Source organism: Canis lupus, chromosome 3 (assembly GCF_011100685.1).
Source record: "Canis lupus familiaris isolate Mischka breed German Shepherd chromosome 3, alternate assembly UU_Cfam_GSD_1.0, whole genome shotgun sequence".
Classification (NCBI taxonomy): Eukaryota; Metazoa; Chordata; class Mammalia; order Carnivora; family Canidae; genus Canis; species Canis lupus.
In genome coordinates this window covers 72,284,543-72,311,921 of record NC_049224.1, presented here as the reverse complement: position 1 = coordinate 72,311,921, position 27,379 = coordinate 72,284,543, and the positions used below count along the sequence as shown (strand labels likewise).

General features: G+C 43.8%; 1 protein-coding gene across 11 annotated transcripts in view; it reads right to left on the bottom strand.

Annotated features, from left to right (window-relative positions):
• APBB2 (amyloid beta precursor protein binding family B member 2) overlaps positions 1–27,379 on the bottom strand; it is a 375,275-nt gene that overhangs the window by 94,602 nt on the left and 253,294 nt on the right. For 8 of the 11 annotated variants that reach the window (XM_038533419.1, XM_038533422.1, XM_038533417.1 and 5 more), the window contains 3 exons: positions 18,724–18,786; positions 18,229–18,314; positions 18,074–18,134 (listed from right to left, as the gene is read on the bottom strand). In XM_038533419.1, coding sequence (XP_038389347.1) covers positions 18,074–18,134; positions 18,229–18,314; positions 18,724–18,786 — 210 coding nt within the window. The remainder of the gene's footprint in view (positions 1–18,073; positions 18,135–18,228; positions 18,315–18,723; positions 18,787–27,379) is intronic. The other 3 variants (XM_038533425.1, XM_038533427.1, XM_038533426.1) reach the window with 1 other exon arrangement.

Here is a 27,379-nt window from a genome sequence, read left to right as displayed (position 1 = left end):
GTCTGAGATGAACCCATTGAGCTCATAAAGAACAGAGACCTATAAAGACCTTAATTATAAGCACTGCTATTACCAACCCTAAAGACAGCATTTACAATGTTTTAATTCTCGAAGCTGACTCCTAGAAGTCTGTAAGTACTCACACAGGAAAAGTATTTAACCACGGTGCAGAGAGCCAGAACACAAGAGCTCTGGGGACCTGGAACCCAACCACCTCATTTCACAAATGAGTAAACCCGAATCCCAAGAGCATTACCTGCTAACAAGAATGACAATCTGCCTTGCAGGGAGTGGAGTGGGCATGGAAGGCGATCTTCAAGGGTGCTGGCAGAAACAGTCCCTGGCCAGCTGGCACTCCTTGTAAATGAAAGACGCAGTGAACATGAAGAGGTGCTCTTCCAAGACATTTATGACAATTCAAGAATTTTAAGTAGTTACTTTAAAGAGTTTGCTTTAAATTAGATACATTGCATTCATAGGATAGGGATGAGATATTAAAGAGGAGGGCATTTTCAGCAATGGACTAGAATAAAGGCTAAAAATGCAATCCTAGAGATGACAAAGTATCTGAGGAATAGATATATCTTAGGCTTTATCTAAGCCCCCCTGTGGATTCTTCTTATAAGTGGGCACTGCCATTAGCAAGCCTGTTTAAGAAATATATGCCAAGTTCCCAAGGTAGTGACTTCCTACTCTGTTCCACATGGAGATTGGCAGCTCTTCCCCTGTATTGGGGTGATACAATGTAAGAAGATGGGTTTCTATTTGAATGAAATATCTTTAGCCCATGTCTAGCCATGTTCTGTTCCAAAGATGCAATATACCTGTGTCTCAAGGTGTGGACACAAGGAAAGGTGGCTAGAAGGAGCCTTGAAAATGTTCAGTAGCTCCAGAAACTGTTCTAAGAACAAGCATGACTGTGACCAATCTTGGTGATCACGCAAAATAACCAATGAGAGCAGGGATCCCAAGAGTGCTGCAAAGTAATGTCTTCCCAAAAGTCCAAGAAGAGCTATGACTCCGCAGGTCGGATCCTGTCACAGAGCCTTGAGATGGTAATGAGGCGCAAGGGAGTGAGCAGTTAGTGAGGTAAACCTTGACAGAGACAGGGTGCAGAGGACATGGTGGGAAGGGCCAGAGGGAAGGAGGGAGGGCTTAGGATTCTGACATCTGCAGGCTCCCCTGAGAGGATGGGGTTCCCAGACAGGGACCAAGCCAGTTGGGGGACAACTAGGCTTCTATCGCAACGATGGAGTTGGCATGGGTCTAGTGATTTGGGCCCAGGACAGCTGGCTCAAGTTCAAGGAGAAGCCTCATTCCCAAACTCTTCTTTTCCTAATTCCTATGGTAGACACAGTCAATAGCTCATCTTGTAATGCTCTATTCTTTGAATTAATTCCAGCTCCTCAATTAGCCTCTGAGCCTTATTTTTAGAGCTGAACTCAAAGCTTGTCTTGTCCTCTACTTGATCGATAAGGCCCATCAGAAGAAAGTGACTTGCCCCAGACTGCCCAGCCTGTAAGTGGCAGGTATGGATGAGTGGTGGGCATGGGGAAGGAGGGGTCTCTTGATTCTCAACACAGGACCCCTTCCACTGTCCCCCATAGGATCCGTAAGAACCATTTGAGGTCAGAGAACCAGAATTTTTTTTTTTAATATCCTACAATGCCTAGGTAAGTTCCAAGCACATCATCAGCATTTAGTATCAGTTGATTAAGTTTTTCTTCTGAAAAAATGCAGTGTATCCAGAGAAAAATCAGCGAAACTAATCAAAGCAACATGAGCTTTGCAAATTATAAAGAACAGTGGAGGGAATCCAGATTGATTTTCTCAGAGAAGAATGAAAACAGTATCTTGAAGTATTGGAAAGAGTGTGGGGATGATGCCAATCAAAAGCTGTCCTTCCACACAACATATTAAGCGAGAGGTAGGTGCTTGGAATTGTAAGGAAGAATCTGGACGGTGGTAATACTGAACTTCTTAAGGACAAGATACTAAAACAAGGAACCCTCTACCCAAAGGCTCTTTATCTCTGGGGCAAAGCTTTATTTATTTATTTTTTAAAGATCTTATTTATTTATCCATGAGAGACACAGAGAGAAGCAGAGACACAGGCAGAGGGAGAAGCAGGCTCCATGCAGGGAGCCCGATGTGGGACTTGATCCCAGGTCTCCAGGATCACGCCCTGGGCCAAAGGCAGATGCTCAACCACTGAGCCACCCAGGCGTCCCTGGGGCAAAGCTTTAAATGCACTATGGTGAGTTAATATTCTGTGATAATGCATTCAAGTGTTGACCACCTCCTTGTTCAAAGCGCTTTGGGAAGAGGCTCTTTTTACCTTCAAGGACAGAATGGCAGTTCACACCTGGGTACCCACAGTAACAAAATAAGATTTGTTTTTATGTCTTCAGAATATCTTCACGTGTTAACAATGCGGCATGTCCCAGGGCTGGCTGGACCGCATTATCTTGATTCTACACAGCTTACCCCAGTGGGAAAGAAGACCAGCTTCAACCCGTACATCATCACCTTTGCTAACATACAGGGACTTGGTGCTGGCACAACAACACGCTCATCCCTGCACACTTTCCATCCTTCACAGAGAGAGACCCTCCAAGAACTCTAGAGGAATGGGACACTGTTTTACATGTAATGGAATGCCAGAGTAGGCTGTGGGCCCCTAGGAAACCTCTCAGCTTCCTGTGTCCGTTTCCCCCCACCCCGTGTTAACTTCACAATAAGCTAAAAAAAAAAAAAAAAAAAAAAAAAAAAAAAGGTTTTAGGGAAAATGTTTTATAGGTGCTACATTATTTATCTCTGTGACAGTAAGAGTGCTTTAATGCTGCTCAAGGCAGCAGGCCAGATACTGCTGCTCAAGGCAGCAGGCCAGATTCTGAACCCTCTGCAACTGCTTGCGGGGGTTGGGGGGCAGCAGCCGGGGCAAGGAGCAAGCAAACCACCCAGTGTTCCCAGCAACATGGGGGCAACTTTGAAGCCCATGAATATTGACATAGAACTCTGGAGTAAGCATAAAGCCTCTGCTGGCTAAAGCCCAAATCATTTTAACCAGGGTTCTGGATGCTAACTAAGCCCGAATGACTGGGCTTTAACCAGGGGCTCCAGGAAAGGAAGATTTGTATGACTGGACTCCAGTGCTTCGTTCCCATTCTGGCTGAACTAGGGAGGGAGGGGGGTTGCTTTAGAGGGAGCACGCCTGGGATTGGCCTCCAGCTGACTTCGTTCACACAGCAGCAAAAATCCATTACTCACCATTGCTGACGGGACTATAAGAACCCCACGACAGTACAATTTTGTAAAGAAACTGTTGGAAGACTAAAATTATACTTTATGTTTAGCCAGAGCTGCAGGTTATCGAAGCAAATTTTTTAAGATTTATTTGGGGGGTGTACACGCATGAGCTGGGGGAGGGGCAGATGGAGAAGGAGAGAGAGAAACAATCCTTAAGCAGACTCCCTGTTGACCACAGAGCCTGACCTGGGCTTGACTCAGGGCTTGATCTCACAACCCCGAGATCATGACCTGAGCCGAAATCACAAGTTGGACATTTAAGCGACTGAGCCACTGCCCTCAAAGCATTTCTATAACATCTTCTTTGGTCCTCACAGTAACACTGTGAGGTTCCCAGAATAGGCAATAGCATCATCCCATTCTACAGGTGAGATAAGCAAAGTCCAGAGAGGTTAAGTGACTTATTCAAAGTCACACAGCTCATCACCAACGAACTGGAGCTAGAACCCAGGTACTCCAGCTCCTACTTCATACACTTTCTACCTGAAGCATGGCCCTGCAGGAGGGACAAGGACACTGGCTGGTTTTTCCTCTTTTGTTATTCTCTGCGAGTCAACTACCTGGGATCACCAATACAAAGCAAGCAAACGAAAACAAAAAACAAAACAGGCACAAAAAACCATATTTTGTATTTTCTCTCCATCTCTGAAAACGGTTGCACATCTTCAGGATAACTTGAGCTAGTGGTAGAGATTTCCCACAATAATCACACAGGAAACCAGAGAAACAAACCAGATGTGCTTGCCAGGCCATGGGAAGGCCCACTACGTGGACAGGCAAGCATCAGGAGAGTAAAAGCTTGGGCATGGGAGCCTGGCTGCCTGGGTGCAAAATCTCGGCTCTGCCATTTACCAACTGCGGGCAAGTCACCTGAGATTCTAACCCTCAGCTTTGACTAAAAATAGAAGAAAGAAAGGAACACACCTCACAGGGCTTGTGGGAGAGCAGAACAGCAGCGGTGCTGTGTGGGCGTTTGTCACTGCCATTGACAGAGGTGCCAAAGGAGCCTGAAAGGCAGAACCCTGAGCGTGCCAGTAACAGCCCCATACCACCTCGGTCTATGTGTGCCTCGCAAATACCAAATGCTCAGTGAACATTAGCAAACACCATGGCGATTTTATTATCAGAAAGAACACAGAAAAAGAAAGAGAAAGAAGAAAGAAAGAAAGAAAGAAAGAAAGAAAGAAAGAAAGAAAGAAAGAAAGAAAGAAAGAACGAACACAGGCTTGAGAGTCTGTCTCACTCAGGTTCGAATTTTAGTTTGTTTACATAATGGCTTTGTGATTTTAGGAAAGGGATTCCGATTCTGTAAATCTCAATTTCCTCATCTGTAAAATGGAATAATAGTTATTGCCTTCCTTGCAGGGTTGTGTGGAGAATCGGATGGCCCACAGCATATCACACACCCAGCAGGGTGCTCAGCACATAGACAGAATCAGAGTATACTGTGAGTTTTCTTCTTCACCCACCCTCTACCATTCCCAAAGGACGACAGTCTACACTGGATGTCCATTCGTGTCACTGTTTCCAGATCTCAACTAAAACATGGTGAAAATGCAGAAGAGTATCTGAAGTAACATGGATGAATTTTATGTAGAATTTTATGTTACTCTGTGAGTAACACTGGTCTATAGCATTAGTGTAGAGGGAAAAAACTGAGCACAGTCTATAAATAAGCTCTAGGTTGCTATAGATCTCATCTGAACTCATGGCTCTAAAAAAAAATCATGGCTGTCATAGGAAGGGCTTTTTGAGCAATCATATATTCTTGGCCCTAGGTCCATGTGTCATTTATGTGGGCCAACTTCCCAGATTTGCTAGAGATGGGGGTCACTGCTGCTCAGACTGACCATTGGTAAGGTGGCTGGAGCAGAAAAGTGGGCCCCAGGTAGGAACCTGTCTGCCCCTTCCTGAGCAGCAAATCTGCTAAGAGAATGAGAGACTATAATAGAATCCAAAGGGACACATCTCTGCTCCGTGCCAATAGAAAGCGAACTAAAAGATCACCTGGCTGGAGATTTCGGTTAAGAGTATGTTGGTTCAATAGCTAACCATAATCTTAATGAAGTTATTTTTAAGGTCTCAAGGTCAATTGAAATTATTTTTTAAACTAATTATTTTTAAAGATAAAACTGACATATACAACATTGTGTCGGTTTAAGATATACAATGTGTTGGTTTGATACATTTATGTATTATAATATGAATACTAGCATAACATTAGTTAAAATCTGTATCCTATCACCATTATCTTTGTGTGTGTGTGTGTGTGTGCATGTGATGAGAACAGTTAAGATCTAGTTTCTTAGTAACTCTGAAGTTTATAATAAAGTATTATTGACTATGATCACCATTTGGTGCATTAGATCCCCAGAGCTTCTATCCTACAGCTGGAAGTTTGTATCCTTTGACCAATATCTCTCCATTTCCCACACCTTTGAGCCCCTGGTAACCACTCTGTTTCTACAAGCTTGGCTTTTTCAGATTCCACATGTAAATGATGTCATACAGTATTTGGCTTTCTCTCTCTTTTTTAATATTTTATTTATTTATTCATGAGAGATACAGAGGGGGTGGGGAGAAGCAGAGACATAGGCTGAGGGAGAAGCAGGCTCCATGCAGGGAGCCCGATGTGGGACTCAATCCCGGAACTCCAGGATCACGCCCTGGACCAAAGGCATGCGCCAAACTGCTGACCCACCCAGGGACCCCAGTATTTGGCTTTCTCTGTGTGACTTATCTCACTTAGTATGATGCCCTCAAGGTCCATCTATGTTGTCACAAATGGCAGGATTTCCTTCTTTCTCATGGCTGAATGCTACTACTACTCCAGTGTGTATGTAAATCATGTATATATACTTATATACACCACATATTCTTTTTTTTTTTTTTTTTTTTAATTTTTATTTATTTATGATAGTCACAGAGAGAGAAAGAGAGAGAGGCAGAGACATAGGCAGAGGGAGAAGCAGGCTCCATGCACCGGGAGCCCGACGTGGGATTCGATCCCGGGTCTCCAGGATCGCGCCCTGGGCCAAAGGCAGGCGCCAAACCGCTGCGCCACCCAGGGATCCCTACACCACATATTCTTTATCCATTCATCTACTGACACTTAAATTGCCAGTTACAATTATTCATATGTTATTGCTTAGTGAACTGACCTCAAACATTGCCTTCAACATGAAGCAACTGAAATCCAATGTACAGTTACAAGTTCTCTCTTCCAGCAACATTGTCACTGTCGTTCTTAAATGAGACCACCATTTTCTCAGCTGTATTGTTTTCTTTTCCTCCCCTCCCCAGTCTGATGGACCTCACACCAGCTGACACCTAACAGCTGTTGAATAAACAGATGCCAAACAAATGGATGGATGAATCCGTCCTGGAGAACTGTGGAGAACTGTCACTCTTGGTATCAGAGATTGACACTAAGGAAGCCAGACTATGAAAATGATTTCCTTATAAGCAGCAGAGCCAGCGGTGGAGGAAGAACTCAGATTCTGATCTTTGTGACTTCACACTTTGAGGAGGCCTGCAAGTGAGGGGAAGGTATGGTTCAGCTAAAATGACTCAGCATCTGAATAATTCTGACAGCCCGGTAGGAGGAGCGACCATTTCTCTATAAATTTTACTAGCCGCAAAGAAATGAGAAATGTTTGCATTACTACCTCAGTACTGGTATTAATTTTGAACTGACAGCCCTAAGAGCACAAGGTCTGATGTCTGTTGGCAATTTTCTAGGTAGTCTGGACATGCCAGCATCAGGACCCCCAGCACTTGACCAGCTGGCCCTTCCTGGAAGACCCAGCTCTGCTGGATGAAGGCACTGCTGCTGCTTCTGCCTATGGCTGCTCAGTGCTGTGACTAGCCATGGCCCAAATTCTCTGCCAGGATCCCACAGGGCCGGGTCCACACACCTGCTGCCCCAGCATTCTCCTGGATGCTCATCTCCACCACTGCTGCTGGCTGCTGCCCGTTCACCTCACCTGTTTCCTGCCGCCTTCCTTCAGGGAAAGAGGAAATCTGCCTTTCCTTAATTAGCCTTCCTGGGCATCCGCCACCACAAGGTGCAGCTGCCAATGATGGAGAACAATGCATCTCATTTCAATAGCGCCCTTCAAAACTCAGGGGCTACATGGCTGCCAATTCCTTGACTGCTCATTCAGACAAGTGTAGTGACCAGAAGTTAATAAGGGAAGGGAAGCCATGGTTCTGCCAGCAACACAGCATTATGTTTGGCCATGTTGGCAAATAAAGGGAGGAAAACAGTTTTAGAAACACAAAAGCTGTCCTCTGGGCTAGGAGTTAAAATGAACATCCAAGGCCAATGGCTCAATGTCCGAGAATGAGCGTCAGCTCTGCTCAACGGAAAACCGTGCTGAACTAGGGTCAGGAAGACTGGCTTGGAGTTCTGCTCTTCCCAGACAAGTCATGCATTCTTGGGCAGATCAAGTTGCCTCTCTATGCTCCTCCCATTCCTCCTAAAGCTTGAATGAGATAGTCTGTATTTTCTCTTTGTGAATGTCAACCTAAAAGCCACACATGAGAGGATGAATCTCATTCTGCCAAGACTTGATATGTTCATCATTGGCTCTGTGCCTTGGTTTCTTGATTCAACTGTGTTGATAATGCCCTTCACTAAAGACATTTTTGTTGAACAACTGAAATGTGGGAATGACATTTACCGCAGCTTGTATGTTCCAAAGATGGCTGCAACAAAGCTTCCCGTCCTATGTACTCTTGCAATGTGACCTTGCCATGCTCCCTTGAGAGGCAGAGACCACGTCTCCCCCATTGGTCTAGGTGGAGGTCTAGGTCTAGGTCTATTCCTCAGCAAGGAATAGCCTTGTCTCACCCGGTGGCTTTAGCTCCCTGCTTCTTGGAAGCCAGACCCCACATGAGAAGTACACTGCCTACCCAGGGACCACTACTGTGAGAAAGCCAAGCCACATGGAGAGACTCTGAAAGATGAGATGCCAGGCGATGAGAGACAGAGAAACCTAGGAGCACGGAGCTGCCAGGCATGTGAGTAAGAAGCCATCTTGGAAGTGGACCCTCCAACCACCCCCCGCTGGCCTCTATGTGGATCAGAAAAGAACTGCACTACTGAACCTTTCCCAAATTCCACAAAATCACAAGCAAAATAAATGGTTGTTTTAAGTTATCAAGTTTTGGCATGGTTTGTTACATAAGTTTACAGGAATAGATAACGGCAACAACGCTATCTGTAGCACTGGACAAATATGATAAACTTTTCTTTGAGTGAGAAAATGTGTGTGTGTGTGCACTGGAGCAAGAGGGGGTGGGTATGGGGGAGAGAGAGAAAGAGTCCTTAAGCAGACTCCACACCTGGCTCAGAGCCCAACGTGGGGCTCTATCTCACAATCCTGAGACCATGACCTGAGCTGAAATCAAGAGTCGGATGCTTAATTCAGGCGTTCCCAATGACGAATGTCCTATTAATAGATCTGTTCCTAAAGGCACTTGGTGAACATGAACACAAATTTGCATATAAAATTATTTTCAAATATTCTGCATTTACATTTACTGAATGGGGAAGAATCACTAAATCCTGTTGCAGTGCAAGTACCCTTAGGACTAGGGTATCAGCTTAGGTATTGATTCCTTCTGGGAAACCACATGAGCCACCCCTTACTGTCAGCCTGGGTCGATGCCCCTAGCACAGTGTCCATTCATGACATGGTAAGTCACATTTAGAACAATGCATCAAATTCTCCTGTTTGTTGTCTGCCCCTTGAAGCAGGAAACATATCTACTCCTCTTTAGACAGGAATAGTAATAATGGCTAATGCATAAAGAATGCTTATTACGTGCCAGGGATGGCTCCAGGCACTTGAGATATATCTTGTGTTTATAATATATCAAGCAACATCTATGCCATTTAATGGGAAATAGGTACTATTATTATCCTCACTCTACAAAAGAGGAAACTGAGGTACAGAGAGGCTAAGCAACTTGCCAAGGTCACCCAGCTAGTAAACAGCAGAGTCTGGCTTTAAACTCACGCAAGTCACAAAATCCCCAGAATGCTATTAACCACTTATCCTACAGCCGCTCCTTCAGCATTGTATACTCAATAATTGTGTTTGATAGAGTTGAAGGAATCACAACAGAAATCAAATCCAACCTTTTCATACAGATCAGGATTTCTGAAAGAAAAACCTGTGCCACATGAATCAAAGTCAATTATGAGAACTATACACAGACATAAAATCCCATACTAATGCTAAGTAATGATAATGAATGTGCTACACAGACCCCAAATAAATCTGAATGAGTAAATACTCCCTACCCCTTCCTGTTTATCTATTCGTGCTAATCTAGTCAGTAGCCACTAATCTAATTACTTCATGAAAATCTATGCTAATAGGAACCAAGGGAGGGCACAGATAAATAAGGCTCACAGAGGAGTATTAGAATTTCATGTTCATTCATCACTCACTTCAGAAAGTTCCTCCACCAAACCCACCATTGAACTGATTTGCATCATCTCCATCCCCCTCTCTCCCCCCTTCTGGGGCAGGTTGTAACAAAAGAGTAAGCAGACAAGCAGAGCTTACACAAAATCCAGCACCTGGCCAAAAACCCCCCAGGCAGCTGAGAACTGGTTGCAAATGGGCCATAACAGAACAGGAAAGTGCTGTGTAGAAAGGTTAGGTCGGCTTCCCTGCAGAAGATGCAGGAAAACAATGCTTTATTGATCAGGTTTCAAACTTTTTAGTGTTATGACTCTTAAGTGTTGTTGGGTATAGACCAGCAGCAGCAGCATTTGGAAGCCTAACAGAAATACAGTCCCCTTGTCTTGTCCCTAGAACACCTGAGTCTGAATTTGTCAACACATGCAGGGGAGTTTAAAGCACTGCAAAGGACTGGACCACATGAGTTGGGGTGTCGGTGAAAAGAAAGGGGGAGCCTGTCCTCAAGCGATGACCTTGCAGTTCCGTCACCCAGACCCACCTCTGACATCTCTGCTGCCTCCATCCAAAACATCAGGGCCACCTAAACTTTACCCTTAAAGAAAGCTTAGGGAATTAATAACTGGGAGTGGGTGCAGACACTTTCCTGGGCTTCTGAGTCAAAAGCATCTGAGTTCAAGTTCTACCTCCACCAGTCACTAGCTGTGTGACAAAACAAATTATGTAACCTGTTCAAAGCATCAGTTTCTTATCTGTAATATGGGAAAATAAACACAATGCCTGGTGTTCGCAGGAAATCTGCATGTGAGTGCCTGTGTGCAGAGCATAGGCTAAGTGTGTTTGCAAAGGAGGAGTCAGCAGCCTGTCTCCAGCCCTGGAGAGCAGTAAGCAAGTTACTCTTTCTTCCCTTCTCCAGCTCTTGAAGATAGATGAGCCTAAACGATGGCATCTCCAGATGCCATAGGTCGGACTGCTACATTTTACCTGGAATTTCTCAGAACCAGGGTGACTTCTGAGACGATCACACATTCATTTTACAGATGAGGAAGGTGAAGGTGGAGAATTAAGGAATTACCCAATTCCTTTTCTACAGACTTCAGAGGAGAATGTCCTAAAGGGAGTTCTAGAAGCCTCTCTTCATAAATATCCTGGAAATGATTTGTTATACACTAAGCCAGGGTGGTCCAAGGCCCATGAGACCTGGCTTTGAGTGCCATCTCTACCACAAACCGATTGTGTGACCCTCAGAAAGTTATTTACTCAACTTTTCTGGGACTTTTTTTCACCTGTAAAGGAGGCCCTTTAGATCATCTCCGGCATCCCTTCCAGCTATAAGCAATTCAATGATTCCCAATGAAAGGTGGCTCCCGCCCATTTCTTTAAAGATGTAATTTTCAATATTGCCCACAAGGTGGCGGAACGGCTCCTTTACAGAAGTCCAAGCAGAGCGACACAAAGGAGGAAAAAGAACTCTGAGAACCTAGCATACTTTTTTCAAAGGATTAAGTTTTCTACAATTTAACTATAAAATGTTATTCTGGTGTTGATCATTATAATCAAGGGTTTGGCCAGAAATGTGCTACAGGCCATTAGAAAAAGACAGTTTTGGGGCTTCTGATTGGCTCAGTCGGTTAAGCATCTGCCTTCTGCTCAGGTCATGGTCCAGGGTCCTGGGATCCAGCCCCTCATCAGGCTCCCCGCTCAGAGGAGAGCCTGCTTCTCCCTCTGCCTCTGCTGCTCCCACTGCTTGTGCTCTCTCCTGCTCTCTATGTCAAATACATAAATAAAAATCTTTAAAAAAAGTTTTATGGGGTTAAATTTGGATTTTAAGGTATTTAAAGTAGGATGAATAAGAGGTCAGATAGCAAATTAATGGGAAATTAGAAATGCAAGTTATCTGACTTGCACCCAACCGACTGCCCAAATAGGGCAAGGAGTTGCCTTCTTGACAAATGAAGCACAAAAGGCAATTATATATAAAAAGTTTGTGTACACAGGAATTTCAAAAAACATTTTCACATGGAAAAAGTAATACAAAAGAGAGAAAGAAATGATTAGAGAAAAAAAAATATTTGAGATTACAATAATGAAGAATGTTTCAAATCTAAAATGCATAGACACTTATACAAGTGGTACCCTGAATTAGATCTTGGAACAGAAAAAGGATATTAGAAGAGAAACTGATAACATCTTAATAAAGTGTTTAACCATTTGGTGCTGTTAATTTCTCAGTTTTGACAAAATGTACTACGGTTATGTAAGATAGGACGTTAGGGGAAGCTGGGTGAAGGGGAATTGGGAACTCTCTGTACTATCTGTGCAACTTTTCTGTATATTTGAAATTATTCCTAAATAAATATTTAATCTACAAATTTCATAGAAAAATAAGCATAGAGGAAGAAACAGCCAAGAATGGACAGAAACAGAGTTTCTTCATAAAGCAATGTCCTGTCTTGATAATTTAAGAAGGGGAAATTTTAGAGGACACAGTAGCCCATGTGGAATAAAACTAGGCTGAATAAATTAAAATGACAACGCCTAGAGTTAAAGTGGGCAGTGAACAAAGAAGCGTATTCTAGGACATGACTGGTGGAATTATATGCTGCTGTACCCTTTCGGTAAAGCAATTTTGCAATAGGTGACAGAGTCATAAACTGATAGCCTCTGACCAGGGAGTACCAGTTTTAGCAAACTATACCAAGGAAACAAAAAGATAAAAAGTCACCTAGTTTTATGAAGTTGTAGCTCTGCTCTGCAGTGCTAGAAGTTGCTCCTGTGGCCACTGGGTGCCTAGGTGGATTACGGTGCTATTAATTAAAGTAGCATTATATTAATGGAGTTAAGAGTGACACATCTGATAACTGTAGAAAGGAATATATGAAATAATTTTTTTAAGATTTTATTTATTTGTTTGCGAGAGAGAGTGTGTGTGCACAGAAGTACGAATTGGGGGAGACCAGAGGAAAAGGGACAGATTCCTTTCTGAACGAAGAGCCCAATGTGGCACATGATCCCAAGACCCTGAGATCATGACTTGAGCTGAAATCAAGGGTCAGACACCCAACTGACTGAGCTATCCAGCACCCCTGAAATGATTTTTAAAGAGCTCATGACATAGTATCCTAGATTGGGTCCTGGAACAAAAAAAGGACACTAGTGGAAAAAAATTGAGAAACTGAATAGGGTCTATAGTTAATAATGTGGTACCAGTATTTATTTATTAACTTTGATTATTATACTAAGATTATGAAGATGTTATTTGGGAAAACTAGGTGAAGGGTATATGGGAACTCAATCTCTGACTTTCTGTAAACCTAGAATCATTTTATTTTATTTTTTATTTTCTCAAAGATTTATTTATTTATTTATTTATTTATTTATTTATTTATTTATTTGATAGAGAGAAAGAGAGAGAGAGAGAGAGAGAGAGAGGCAGAGACACAGGAGGAGGGAGAAGCAGGCTCCATGCAGGGAGCCCGATGTGGGACGCGATCCCCGGACTCCAGGATCGCACCCCCTGGGCCAAAGGCAGGCGCTAAACCACTGAGCCACCCAGGGATCCCCTGTAAATCTAGAATCATTTTAAAACAAAAAAATGAAGACCTCAGAATTATATACAAACACACATTACTCTCAACTACAAAAGAAATTATTGCACAAAAATTTAGGTAGGCTTGAAAAACATTTTCAAAGTTTTAAAAATACTTTGCTCTTTGGTGAGGGGGTTAGGGAGGTCCTTGTGTGCGTGTGGGGTGGGGGTGGTGTGGTCATTTTATGTTGTCACTGCTATTTAGAGGTTTCCTTGAACAAATGATTATCAAGGTGCCCAGACTCAGTGGCTGGAGAGGGTTGGGAAGTACCACATCCTGATACCCTAAAAATGATTTTAGTTGTTTTAGCATGTACGCTTCACTCAGGAAGGAAGACATTTTCTATAATAACTTTTTAGTAATCAGTCCTTAGGGGCTATATTTATAATTCCATGGCACATGAAATTAATTTTTTTCCCTAAAGAGAGGATAGTTTCTGCTTATCTGGGGGGACTTCAGTTTTCTAGCTGTTGGCAGACTGAAGGAATGTGAAGGGTTATCTAAAGAAGTAACTGACTTCCACAAAGGACTTGAACATCTCAAAAATCTAGGTCTTTGCCACTTCTTCCTTCTTAGGTGCCCTCAGTGACATCAAACAGGCATTAAGGGGACAGATGGCAAAGCACAGCACACACTTGTGTTGTGCGGAGGACTCCTCCAAAGTGACTGCACACTGAAGTTAGTTCAAAACTCATCGGCTTCTTCAAAATTGGTAAAGAATAATTTCATTTAGGGCTGCTGGATTTTAAAATAGTTGTAAATCTGACAGAACAGCTTGGTCTTCCCTGCAAGGCATCCTATGCCTGGAATTTCCATTAGCAGGTAGCGGGACCATGCATCCAGAGGGGAAACACACAGCCAGACTCCTCAATTTCCTCAAAGGAAGGTCAACCCCACTGGGTCCATGGTGAATTAAAGTGTGTAGATTTGCCAATCACCAGCGATGCAGCCTATCTCCACTCCAGCCCCCTTGGCTTCCTCCTGTTTTAGGACCAACCTTGACCATAAGCCTTGTTGAAACCATGCTACAAAGGGATGGAAAAATCCTGCAGCCCATCCCTTCCACTTCTGGAGTCCAGTTCATCACTGCCTCAAATCAGACCCACAAGCTAGTCCACACTGTCATAATCTTCCACTAGTTCACTTGAAATGAGTTTTGCCTGGGTGTTTGTCCTTTGCTTCCAACGAGTCATGCTATAAAACACCGACTGACAAAACCCAAATTTCCATATATCTATGTATAGTTGGAATATTACTGAGGACACATAATTTGGTGGTTGCCCCTAAATAAAGCTCCAGGTGAGGTTTTTTTTTTTTTTTTTTGATTGAGGTATAACTGACATATAACATTATCTTTGTTTCAGGTATACAACACAATGATTCAGTATTTGCATACATTGCAAAATGATCACCAAAATAAGTCTAGTTAATATTCATCATCATATAGCTACAAAACATTTTTTCTTGTGATAGGAGTTTTAAGATATATTCTCTTAGCAACTTTCAAATACGCAAATGTATGAAGAATTTTCTTTTCTTAAAGTCTCGTGAGTGTGGGCTCTGTAGCCACGTGGCCTGGATTCAGATCCTGAAGCTATTTACTTACTAGCTGTTTAACCCTCTGTGATTCAGTTTCCTCATCTGCAATATAGAGATAATGATACTCAGGCCACTGAATTTTTGTGACGATAATTGCCAGGAGAGATAAAGTCTTAAGGACAATGCCTGGAAAAAAGTGAACACTCAACAAACATTATTACTGTTACTTTATAAAGAAGCACTAGAAACACTCTTACACACCATAAGGAACTGGGAGGTTTTTGCCTCATGTACAGTGTGATACATGTAACAGAGGGTTCTAAAACGCTCTGCCCTCCCACTACGCTGGGGGTCTTCAACAATGACAGTGACTCTCTACAGCAGGGGGACCTGCAGAATCCAGGGTGGGTGGGATTAATTAGAAGCACATATAGTAAAAAAAAAAAAAAAAGCACATATAGTGTGCAAACATCTCGGGATTCTCCATTGTCCTAGGGATTTGTGCCATTTACCCTAAGAAACCTCAGTGAAAATAATCACCAAGAGGCACAAAAAAATGAACCTGCAGGTCAATTTCCATAACTGTGTGGAGTCGTATGATTTGAAAAACTATGTATTTTTCCTTTTCCCTAGTCTGATCTTTTCTGACCCTTGTCTATTGCCCCAGCACAGACAGATGTACTGATTATTCCTTTACATTTTCTGTGCCTTAAAAGAAAAAAAAGCATTTGTTCTTATAAGTTTTCTAAGGTCTTATATAAAACAAGGTAGGATATAAAATAAATAATCCCATACATGCACTTTCTCATTTAGAACTCAGTACAGCTTCAGTAACTAATGGCAAAACCAAATGTCCTCATTAATATGAACAAATTCATAATAGGTGTTGGAATAGACACGTGGGTACCAGCAAGGGGCAGATAAAGAATTCAGTGAACGGTGCCACTGGGAGGTAAAAAGAGAAAGCACAACTTGGGTAATACTTCAACCAGGCCTTCTGTCCTGGTAACAATCTCCTCTCCCCCAGCAACTCACCAGCCCTGCCCACTCGTCAGTTTTGCCATCCCTCCCAGCACACCATCCCTCCCAGTGCGCCAAGTGCACCATCCATCCTAGCACACCAAGTGCACCATCCCTCCCAGCGCACCAAGTGCACCATCCCTCCGAGCATGCCAAGTGCACCATCCCGCCCAGTGCACCAAGTGCCCCATCCCTCCCAGCGCACCAAGTGCACCATCCCACTCAGTGCACCAAGTGCACCATCCCTCCCAGCACGCCAAGTGCACCATCCCTCCCAATGCACCAAGTGCACCATCCCTCCCAGCACACCATCCTCCCTCAGCACCAAAACTTCCCATCACAGCTGGCGCTTCAGGAAGGAGGAAGAGACTGCCACCCACCCCGCCTCCTCGCCTCCTCCAGCCTTCGGGGAGAACCCTTGTAAAACAGCTGGTAGCAAAGCAAATGACTCCCAGCCCACCTTCCTGTTTTACTACATCCGCTCCCTGCCATAAAATTTATCTTTAAAGGCCAGCATGTTAGCAGCGGCCCAAGGACTTGTTCAGAATGCCACTGGCTCTAGAACACCTTCGTGCTATGAGGCTGCGCTTAGAATGTAGCGGAGCGGACTAGGAGCCCTGGAAGGAGGGAGGAGGTGTTCAAAGGCAAGCAGATGATTCGCCCAGCACAGACAGCAGTATGGCAGTTTCAAGGAGTCAAGGTTTTGAAACGGCATGGTGTTTCTCACTTAACTACTACTAAGGGAGCTTATTTGCTATTTTATTCATAGACACAAATCTGCTTTGGGAGTGAGAAAAAATATCTAGGACCAGCTACATAATTTGCAAGTGGAAATGTAATATGCAGAATGAAAATGCAGAGCCCCTGTTCAAAAGGCAGGGGTAAAATGCCGTAAAAAGTGTTGAAACAAAATTGTTGCTTTTCTTCGACATTCTCTCTCTTCAATCACTATGGTGTGTTTTACTAGGTATTTAAAGTCGCTCTCTTGGGCACAGGTCATCTGCAGGGTAAGTGTAGACCCTTACAAATGGCCCAGGGCCCTGCCCACCCTGCATGGACCAACACCTCCTGGGTTTCCCATCCCACCTGCTGCTGGACTGATGCTCCTGTGCCCTGGTCAGGAATGGGGAAACTGAGTCAGGAATCCTCCCCTTTTCTGTGGACCCATCTCCCCTACCCCGATGCGCAGCAGATAGGTGATCCTCAAGTGTACTGCAACATCTGTGCCAGGACACACTGGGTACCCGGATTGGGAGTGGGCAGGGCCTCACCCCCACTGAACACACTGTTAAGCTGTCAGTCTTGGCTGGGGTGGCCACTACTTTGCCCTTCCTTGAGATGCCATGGAAGCATGTGTGCCCAAAGCCAGCTCTCTCCAAGCTCACAGTAAGGCTCCTACTGGGGTGGAAGGCAGTAGTCATTGCTGGACGGATGCCCAGATGAGGATGTTTGGCAGGGCCTGAGGTGCCAAGAATAAGGGAAACAAACAGTTGAGAACCTCTCAAGGAGGCAGGGAGGTTGGGAGGTAGCAGGACTATTCATAAGGAGAGGCTCCAACTCCCCGCTGCATGCTCCATCGCCCCATTGGACTTCACTTGCAAAAACACAACTCCAGACATAAAATTATTAAGAATTTCAAGATGGTGATCACCCAGCATTAAACCCCAGGCATGGGACCCTGTGCAACTACACTGGCCACATGCCCGTGCTGGCCTTGCTGGCATCCCACCAAAAGTCCAGAAGCAAAAGCTCACTCTTGTTTTCCTATTGTCAATCAGGCCTGTGTTTATGAAAGACACAGTGCAAGTGTGAGGCTGTCCTAGACCAGGTGGGCGTGAGGGGTCTTGCAGCACCTGCCGATTGCCCCTCCCATTGCTCTGCAAGGCAGAGCCTGGTGTATCTTTAAAGGCCTCTGGAGCCCACTCGTTCGAACAATAATTTTAACTTATTACACTGCACAGAACTGATGTAGTGAGATATAGGCACGGTCTAGATGATTATGGAAATCCTCCCAAACCTACCTTGGCCTAGGGATTTATTTTAAGTATTGAGGAGATTAGGAAAGAGAGAGGATCGAGGAATAATCACTTAGTAAGTAGCTCTGGGTTAATAATTTATAAAAACCAAGCCATTTCCAAAGTCATTACTTTGACCACTGAAAGCACATTTCTCACAAACCTTGGCTTCTGGGTCACTATTGATACTGCAAGAATCATCATCATCAGCATGTGGGGCATTTCTAGAAAGAAAAACAGAAAATTGGACTTAGAATTCTATTATAAACTCTAGCCATGAGAAGCCACACATTATGGCAGGCCTTCCCAATGCCCTACCTGAGTTTCAAAGACGCATAGCGGAGTGTTGCTCCTTCAAACTCTTTTAAACTGGGGTCCGGGTTGACTGTGGCTGCATGCAAGTCCTAGAGGAAAACAGATCCCTGTTAATGGAGAAAGGGGGAGGCCCCGTGATGTGGCCTCAAATATCAAGGGGGAGAAAAGTCCTCCCGGCATGAGGCAGAGAGTGTATGTGAGCTTAGGCAGAAAAGGGCATGCAAGGACTGCTGGATGCTGGCTCGGTGCAAGCCCCAGTTCTTACAAGACAACAGGGAACCCGGGGCAATCAGCTTGAAATCATTCACAACAGGACACATCAAAAAAAAAAAAAAAAAAAAAAAGGCAACATGTGTGTGAGCTGGACATCCCTAGCAAAAAGCCCCATCACTGCGTCCCTGCAGAATGGATGATATTCATGAAGAAGAAAAAGATACAGCCACAGCCATGCAGAAAGGACAAAATATTAAATGATCTGGAATCTGACAATATACTTGCCTTCCAAATGTCACTATTAATCTTTCCCCCATTCAGAACAGCAAAATCACTCCATGGCTGTTTCTAGACATATAATTATTCACATAGGAAAAAAGCACATTGATTTAAAAAAAAAAAAAAGGAAAGGAAAAAAAAAGGAAAAAAAAAAAAAAACACAAGACACCGTTGTTAGCATTGATATTCACAGGACAGGTTACGGAACAAATTCACTCTACCAGCAGCTTGTTAGCTGGTTCTAGATCTAGATTATCACCTGAAGCCTTGGATGGGGGAGAGAGACGGTGCTCGACTTACTTACCATGGAAATGACTGACCACCATTAGTGGTCAGCGTTAGATCTTCTAAACGTGGCCTTCAAAGCACACAATATGCTTTCAAGGATCCAGTGCCTAGCATACCTAATTCCACAGGAATTTTTTTCTCTCCCGCTAACTAAATAGAACTCTCTTCAGAGATGGGGCTGGAATTAGGGATGGTCCCTGTCACTGTGCAGATTTGAAAACTGGGAAGGTCCATGGCCCAAGGCATAAAGACCTGGGGCCCAAATTATTTTCATGTAAAAGAAAAAAGGACAACGAAAGGGAAGGAGGGATGGTCAGGAGCGCAGCCTTGATCTCAACATCTGACCTAATCAAAAACCAGCTCTACACAATCTAATGTAAGTTCTTCAAATTCATAAAAAGCTCCGCTTCCTTGCCACACCAGCTTCTTCACAAATTAGTATTTGATCACGAAATGATTTTGTAAACATGATCACAGAACAAAGCTCGAAGCCCTGCCTTGCTGGGAGAATGCTCAGAGTAGATCTTTGAATCGAAACAGCCCTTCCATTGCCCTCAGACAACAGGCAGTGCTGTTGGTTTTTCTTCCTTTCTACCATATTGAGTGAATATTCAAATATTTTTTATCTAACATTTGGGGGAAATAAATGAAGCGAACAAAACCCAGGGACATCCTTGTGAACGTGTTCCACGGATCTGTCAGGTGAATAATTGCTTTTCTTGGATAATAAATCAACAATGGAGACTTTTCACTCAAGTCACTTTCAACTACAGTGTTTTGAAAATGAGAAGGGAATAGTGACCCATGATTTCTGCTCATGACATTAGTATAATTTTAAACCCACTAGAGGCAGAGGCAGCTAAGTTCAAATGTGCCGTGTGTTGAGAGATACGTCCATTTAACTCAGCAGGACTCGATGAGCGTGGAGTCACTGCAAATATAGATTTATCGTCACCACTGCACAGCTGGTGTCACTGCTGCTTTCCCTTTTGGACTAAGCACCCGAACTGCAGTTTTTGGAAAAAAAAGTAGAACTCACACCAGTATACCTACTTTTTAAAAAAAGAATCTTTTATTGAGGGGGGCGGGGGGAGGAATGCTGCCCAGACCTCTGTCTTTATCCTACCCCAGCCCCCAGAGCAGTGCTCAGTTTTCACTGAAGAGAAAATTAATAACATAGGAGGGTCTACTTGTTAGCTGAGGATATCCGTGAGCCCCCTGAAATCATGGTGGGGTTCTGTGCATGCACGTTTTCCTGGGGTAAAGATCCCTCACTTATCTCATATTTTCAGAGGGGCTGACCAAGCAAGGTTTAGAGTCACCACTGTAAGTGTAACTCATAGGACCTGAAATCCCAAGAATTTTAAGCTAGAGTTTGTTTTTGTTTTTCCCCCAAGGGAAAATAAGCCTACTTGACCCAAATCATCATCACTGTTTACATGTGAGCAATATGTGTTTTTTCATTTAAGTTGAATGTTGACAAAAGGATATCAGATGGTGAATTAGTAAGACTCCAGGTAATTATGTTCTTGTAGAGAAATTTAAAAAAAGAAAGTGTGTCTGACAAAAGGAATCTGAAATCAAATTATCTTCAACAGGCACTGTTTGGGGACTAGAAAGTATTTTTTCAAAAAGCAAGTATTCAGAAAAGTCTTTAGCATTTAACTAAAGTCGTTCTCTGTGTGCATGGTTTAAGCAAATTTTTTTAATGTATTTACTTTTTGGATGTTGGGTCTCTATAATGTAAAAGTTGATTATAATTCTAAAACTGTATGAATCCAGCTCTTATGCTACAGAGATGTGAGTCAGCTGGCAAACTTCCAACAATCACCTCTTACAGATTTAAATAAACAAAGGTCATATACAGCAATTCTTCAAAAGCTAAAATAACACGGGGATTCTCAAAGGAACCCTTTAGTACAAAACTCAAGTAAGGCCTAACATAACAGAAGTTATGACTAGAACAAAAGACTCTTTACTCTCCTCTTAAAAGCACTCATTTTTAGAAATTCCCTCTCCTACATAAATGATCATAAGTTTTCTTTTTTAAAAATGAAGGGCAACAAAAGACAAAAACAATCCATCTTGAGTTTTAAAAACCACATATTCTATTCACCTGTTTTGTTTTGTTTTGTTTTTTAAGAGAGAATACATTTTAGCTAATCATTAAAAAAAAAAAAAAAAAAAAAAAAAACCAACCCAAAGAGATTATTTGGTTCTATAGAAAATCTGCAGTCTGCATGGCAGGAGTGAGAGATGAAAGAAGAGGTGAGACAAAGAAAAAGACAGTGAGAGAGGGAAAGGCAGGTGGGCTCTAGGTCTCAAGGACAAAGACTGACAGACAGGGGGAAAGGCTGGTGAAAGAACACAGACCATTTCCCATGAGCAATGACCTCCCAACTGATCATATTTCAGGCAATGCAGCTCAATCTTTGCACCGTGGAAGAATGTTCTGGTGCCAGAGTTATAGATGGGGACATATTGTCCTGGTGCTTTTCTTGATCTTGACCAGGTGAAGCACACCTTCACCTAATCAAAGTGATGACACTGAGTTCTGGGAGAGCCTTGGAGCCTTAGCTCCTCAGTGCCGGTAGTATCCCTGGGGACTGACCCACCCCTAGAACATGGTGCTTATTATGACCCTTCATGACCTTTCAGCATAGTGCCCCTCATGATCACACAGCAGAATCCATGTGAGGGTTCCCACTAAGGGGCATCTAATCGTCTAACCTTGACTACTGAGGGTTTTCTTCTTCCTCATATCTCTTCTGGGATCTTAGAAAGTAATGCTACAAATCATACAAAAATGATACATCATCCTGCTGGAAAAAAGCTAACACTGGAATTGACAGTGTCAACAGCATGTTATTGAGGATGGGGTCTGAAGGGATGGGGAAGTTTCTAAGAAGTGATATCAAAATGTAACCTGGAGAGCAAGCCTGGAAGGTGAACCTGCTGAGAACCAGGCAAAGAGGAAAGCAAAAGAATATTCCCTAGCGACTCTGATGAAAGCTACAATCATCACCTTCATGTGCCCTTCAGAAGGTCTGCTGCAAAAGCCCAGGTTGAAATCTTGCCTCTGCTCTCATCTGCTCTGTGACCTCAGTTCCTTGTCTACGAAACAGGGCTGAGAAGACCTCACCATCAGAGTGTGGACAAACAGATCAAGAGCATTATCCTTTATCTTAAGGACTGCTGTCCGAAGGTGCCCAAGAAATGGCAGTTCCCATATCTTATGCTCTCTCCTTCCACAGTGGAAAGAAAAAAAATAAAGCCATTTGTAAGAATAAAAAATTGGGGGACCTATGGCCTACAAAGTGTTATGAATTATGCTTCTTAATCCTCTTCTGTCAGGACTTGAACCTTGGTACGTGTGGCCTTGATGATAAATGGCAGAGCACTCGATATCTTGGCACTCTAAGGGACAGGCCAGGTGATATTAATGAGCATTGAATCCCTAGATGTGTGCACATTTTTAACTTCTTTGTAAAATGCTTTCTGTGTTTTGTTGGATGCAACACTTGTCAGAAGAAGAGAGTTATGGTTTATAATGCAAACATAACCCAGAGAAGAAGAAGGAAGGAAGGAGAAAGAAAAAGAAAAAGAAAAAAGAAGAGGAATCAAACTAGTAAACAGACCAACAAATAGCTGTGCAATTAAATTCATCTTTGTGAGCCAGGGGAAGGTCAGGAGGCCCAGGGCTCTAGTGCCTGTGTTGCTGCTACAGCAAGTCAACCAAGAACTCACTCAGCTATGAAACTGGCTTATTCCTTCACTCAGCAAACATTTCATGAACTTCACCATGAACCAGACACTGTGACAGGTGCTGGGGATGTAAGATGAGGGGACAGGTCCTGACTCTCCCCCGCTGCCAAGGAGGGAGACTAATATGCTCCAAGTAATACTACTAGAAGGGATGCCTGGGTGGCTCAGCAGTTGAGCATCTGCCTTCAGCTCAGGGCTTGATCCTGGGTCCAGGGATCGAGTCCCACATCGGGCTCCCTGCATGGAACCTGCTTCTCCCTCTATGTCTCTGCCTCTCTTTCTGTGTCTCTCATGAATAAATAAATACAATCTTAAAAAAAAAAAAAAGGACACTCTGGAGTAAGGGCCTTTCAAAGGGGAGGGATGGGAGCAGTAAGTCCCAGGGGAAGCTAGGAAGAGTCCAAAAAGGAAGTGACCTAAACAAAGGCAGGGAGACTAGATTCATTAGAAGGCCCGCCCGCTCTTGTACTTACTCAGCACAGAATCACCTGGAAAGCATATGATAAAGGCAGATTGCCAGGTCCCACCCCTGGAGAGTCTAGCTCAGTGGCCTTGGGTAGGACCAAGGAATCAAGATATTCTATAAGGGTCAGCAGTCACCTTGGCTGCCGTCCTTGGCCCACAGGCTAAGAAATACAACCATACCATTCACTAGGCCCTTCTTGAAAGTTCTCGCTGCTCATGATTACTTGATTGGGTCAAGAAGTTCAGTAAAAAGATGAAAGAAGGGGATCCCTGGGTGGCTCAGCGGTTTAGCGCCTGTCTTCAGCCTATAGGGCGTGATCCTGGAGTCCCAGGATCGAGTCCCATGTTGGGCTCCCTGCATGGAGCCTGCTTCTCCCTCTGCCTGTGTCTCTGTCTCTCTCTCTGTGTCTCTCATGAATAAATAAATAAAATCTTAAAAAAAAAAAAGATGAAAGAATAGCTCTTCTGTGTTGTCATTTTATTTCTAAGTATATATGGAATTCCACAGGTTCTAATGTAATACATAGATTTTCCCCTCCTAGGGAGTTAGTGGCTCAGGCCCCTGACAGAACCCAGGAGTAATGCAGCAAGAACAGAGCAAATTATGATCAAGAAAATTATGATCAACGTTCTGAGAAACAATTCCACCTCCCCTGCTGCAGACCTACTTTCTCCTCCACACTCCTCTCCTTAAGGAGCCAGGAGATACCTTCAGTAGGACACATTATAAGGCAAGAGTTGCCTATAGGCCAACAGTGATTCATAGAATATTCTGTGAGGCGCCCTCTTCTCTCTAGAATTTGACATCCAGGGATCCCTGGGTGGCGCAGCGGTTTGGTGCCTGCCTTTGGCCCAGGGCGCGATCCTGGAGACCCGGGATCGAATCCCATGTCAGGCTCCCGGTGCATGGAGCCTGCTTCTCCCTCTGCTTATGTCTCTGCCTCTCTCTCTCTCTCTCTCTACGTGACTATCATAAATAAATAAAAATTAAAAAAAAAAAAAAGAAAAAAAAAGAATTTGACATCCAAGTGATTTGGAACAAATCAATGGATTGGTGGGGGAAGGGGCGAGGCAGAGATCATTCTGGGCCAAATTTCAATAGCAAATGCTTCCTGGCCCGTTTATAAACTTTAGAAAATATTGCTGGCATACACAGAGGAAACATTATCCACTGCGCTTAGCACTTCCCCAGTGATCTCTGGAATGTGAAATGTAAAATTTTCAAACTGTAAGGAAGCTTTCAGTCCTAAACTTTTGTGAAGCAGAGTCAACAGATTTGGCACTTACTTGATTTTCTTTTCCCCCCCTAAATGAGCTCAGGGAAAAGCTGAATAAAATATGCATTTCTAAGTTTCTTCTCGTCCTTAACATTTTGCTTTCTCTCCTGGTTCCAAATTAGTTGAAATAGATTCTATTTAGGGATCAAAGAAATGGTGTCAGAGAAATAATCATTTCTCTTCCGCTGTCATTAGCACCTGAGACACTGTTATCAAGAGAAGTCATTTTCTAGAAGGCTCTGCATATGATCCAGCCTGATGCAGAGATGTGAGACCCACCAAGCCCCCTGATAGGCAGTACTGTGAGGCCTGCAGTAGGGTGGGGGTCAGCAGACCTTCATTCAAGCTTGGCTCCACCACTAATAAGCATGTGACCTCGGGCAAGCTTCACGTCTCAGAATTGTCAAATGTAAAAAGGGAATGACAATGACAGTACCAGACACATAAGGTTTTATTAGGAGTAATGAGAGAAGGCATGACCTTGGCACCATAAATGCTCCATTACCCTCGGTGCTTCTGGTTTAATATCCATGTCAGCGTCTGCATATTCTGGGTATATGGGAGTCTGGGTCTCTCCCCAGCTCCCCCTCCTCTTCTCTCTACCGGTTCATACATTTGCTTCTATGATTTTAATTTACTGCCTTTAAATGTGCTTGGTTCATTGACATAATGGCCTTATGGACAGGGGGATAATGTGTATGAAGTGAACAATCAAAAGGCTGAGCTGAAGAACATCTATTCCACTGGTCTTATTAAAGTGCTGGATACGAGTGGTGCTCTCTCTGAAACTTAAAATGGCGTATCTGTTAACAAAGTTCCCTGGAGGGTTAAGGGTCAACACGATGGCATGGTTAACAGCAGAAGTAAGGAATGAGACCGACATCAAGGTAGAGATTCACATAGTACTGGGGGCAGAGCAGAGGATCCAGAGTCTGAGAACTGGACACATGCCCATCCTACGCCAGCTGCATGCTTACTGAACCCACTGAGCTTCTGTTAACTCTTCTCTTATGCAAGGACCAGATTAGGTGTCTTCTCAGTCTTGAAGGGAACAAATGTAATGACCTTTATGAAAATACGCTGAAAGCCAAAATAAATCATGAATAGAGGCAGGGACCCTGAGGACTGTGGATCATTAGGGAAACACTGAATTCTAGGAGAGGAAGCAGGAGGCGAGGGCCATGGGACATAATCTGAGCCTGGGAAGGGGCCCTGAGAGGTAACCAGGATGGGAGTGGGAAGCGGGTGCGGAGAAAAGGAAGAATAGGCCCGCATGGACTTTAGCAGGAGGCTGGGGGAGTAGAGGTGGACTCTGCTCCCTGACCCTCTTCCCCAGGGCAGCCTCCTACCTGGCATGCATTCTTCCCAAGATTTTCTGCAGAAAACGTGGAAACAAACACCTGCCATATCCATTGGAGAAATAAAAATCTGCAACCAATAAACTTTGGGCTGCCCTCCTTGGACTTTACCACACCCACACCTTGGCCTCAGGAGGCAGGCTTTCAGGAGAATTTAATTTCTTCTACATACAGAGGACAAGAGGTTCACTGGACAAAACTATCGTCTCAAAGTGAGTTTAATCTAACTTCTGGGAAAATGAGAAAGCACATTAGGCTGGAATCTCAGAGCCAGATGAGCAGAGTGAGAAAAGCCCTGGCCTAGGATTCAGGAGCACTCAGGATCTCTGAGTTCTGGAGCCTGTGGTGCCACTGATCACCCACCTCCCTGCACCTCAGCTGCCCTGTCTGTCATGTACAGACACTGGTGTCAGCTGACCCTTCCCATCGTAGCATTCCCTCATCATTAGGCACTCTGATGTGGTGCAGATGGTTAAAGGATTGTGAGCGGGGAATGAACCTCTGGAATGGAAAAAGAGAGTCTAACAACGTCAAGAGAAAAGGCGTATAGGTAAGAAAGGGAGAGGGTATCTGCTCCTAGTGGAGAGTAGAGGCTGTGTCCTGGCTGGCTCAGCTTCTGAGGGGGCCACTCGGTGGTCCAGGGAGAAATGCCAAGATGCAATCAGCTGGGATGGGAGGAGGGCTCTACCTCATGCTAAGCTCCTTGACGTTCATCTTTAGTTCCCAGCACACCTCACAAGATGAGTAAGTGAATGGAATGTGTTCCGTGAATAGGAACCTTATACTTCAATAAAAAGTTATCAGAGTTGCCCAGTGATAAGCAACAAAATTCTCCGTGGTTCAGCAGTACTAAAGCAGGTGCTGGACCAGGAGGCTCAAGGGCCAACAAACCAAGGCTCCTGTCTGAGGGAACAGCTCACCCCAACCCATCACCTGAAAGACGGAGAATCCAAGGCCCCAGCTGGGTAGGTGAGATGCTGAAGCCCTGTAATATGTAATAGGAGGAATGTATCTGGAATGTAGGTCTTACTGCCTCCCAGGGAAGAGCAAGTAAATATCCACAGATGTAAGAAACAAGATACTTTCAAAGACAGGAAGGGTGATAATGGTTGCAAATACACAGAGGAGCTCTGCAGGTGAGAGACGCAGTTCAGATTCCCTCCAAGTCCTCAAAGTAAAAGAAAAACGAGTCCTTGAAAGAACAAAAGACTGTGGTCAGACAGGCAGCCGTGCCTGTGTGTGAGTGATCCAACTACTTTTCTGGAAAAAGCCAACACTTAACTGTGACCTTTTCCAACTGCCATTTTCTTGAGTATTTTGTTATCAGGATTCGCAAAGGTTTGCTGTAAGAATCTCTGTATAAATAAATACCACAGTGTAATTTTTTTTCATGCCTCAATTCTTTGTTTAAACATCGCATTTCCTCCTCAGGGATAGCAGAAATTTATGCTGCTATTTAGGTCTAAAATAATGTCACTTCTGCTAAATAAACAGATCCTTTAAAAAAAA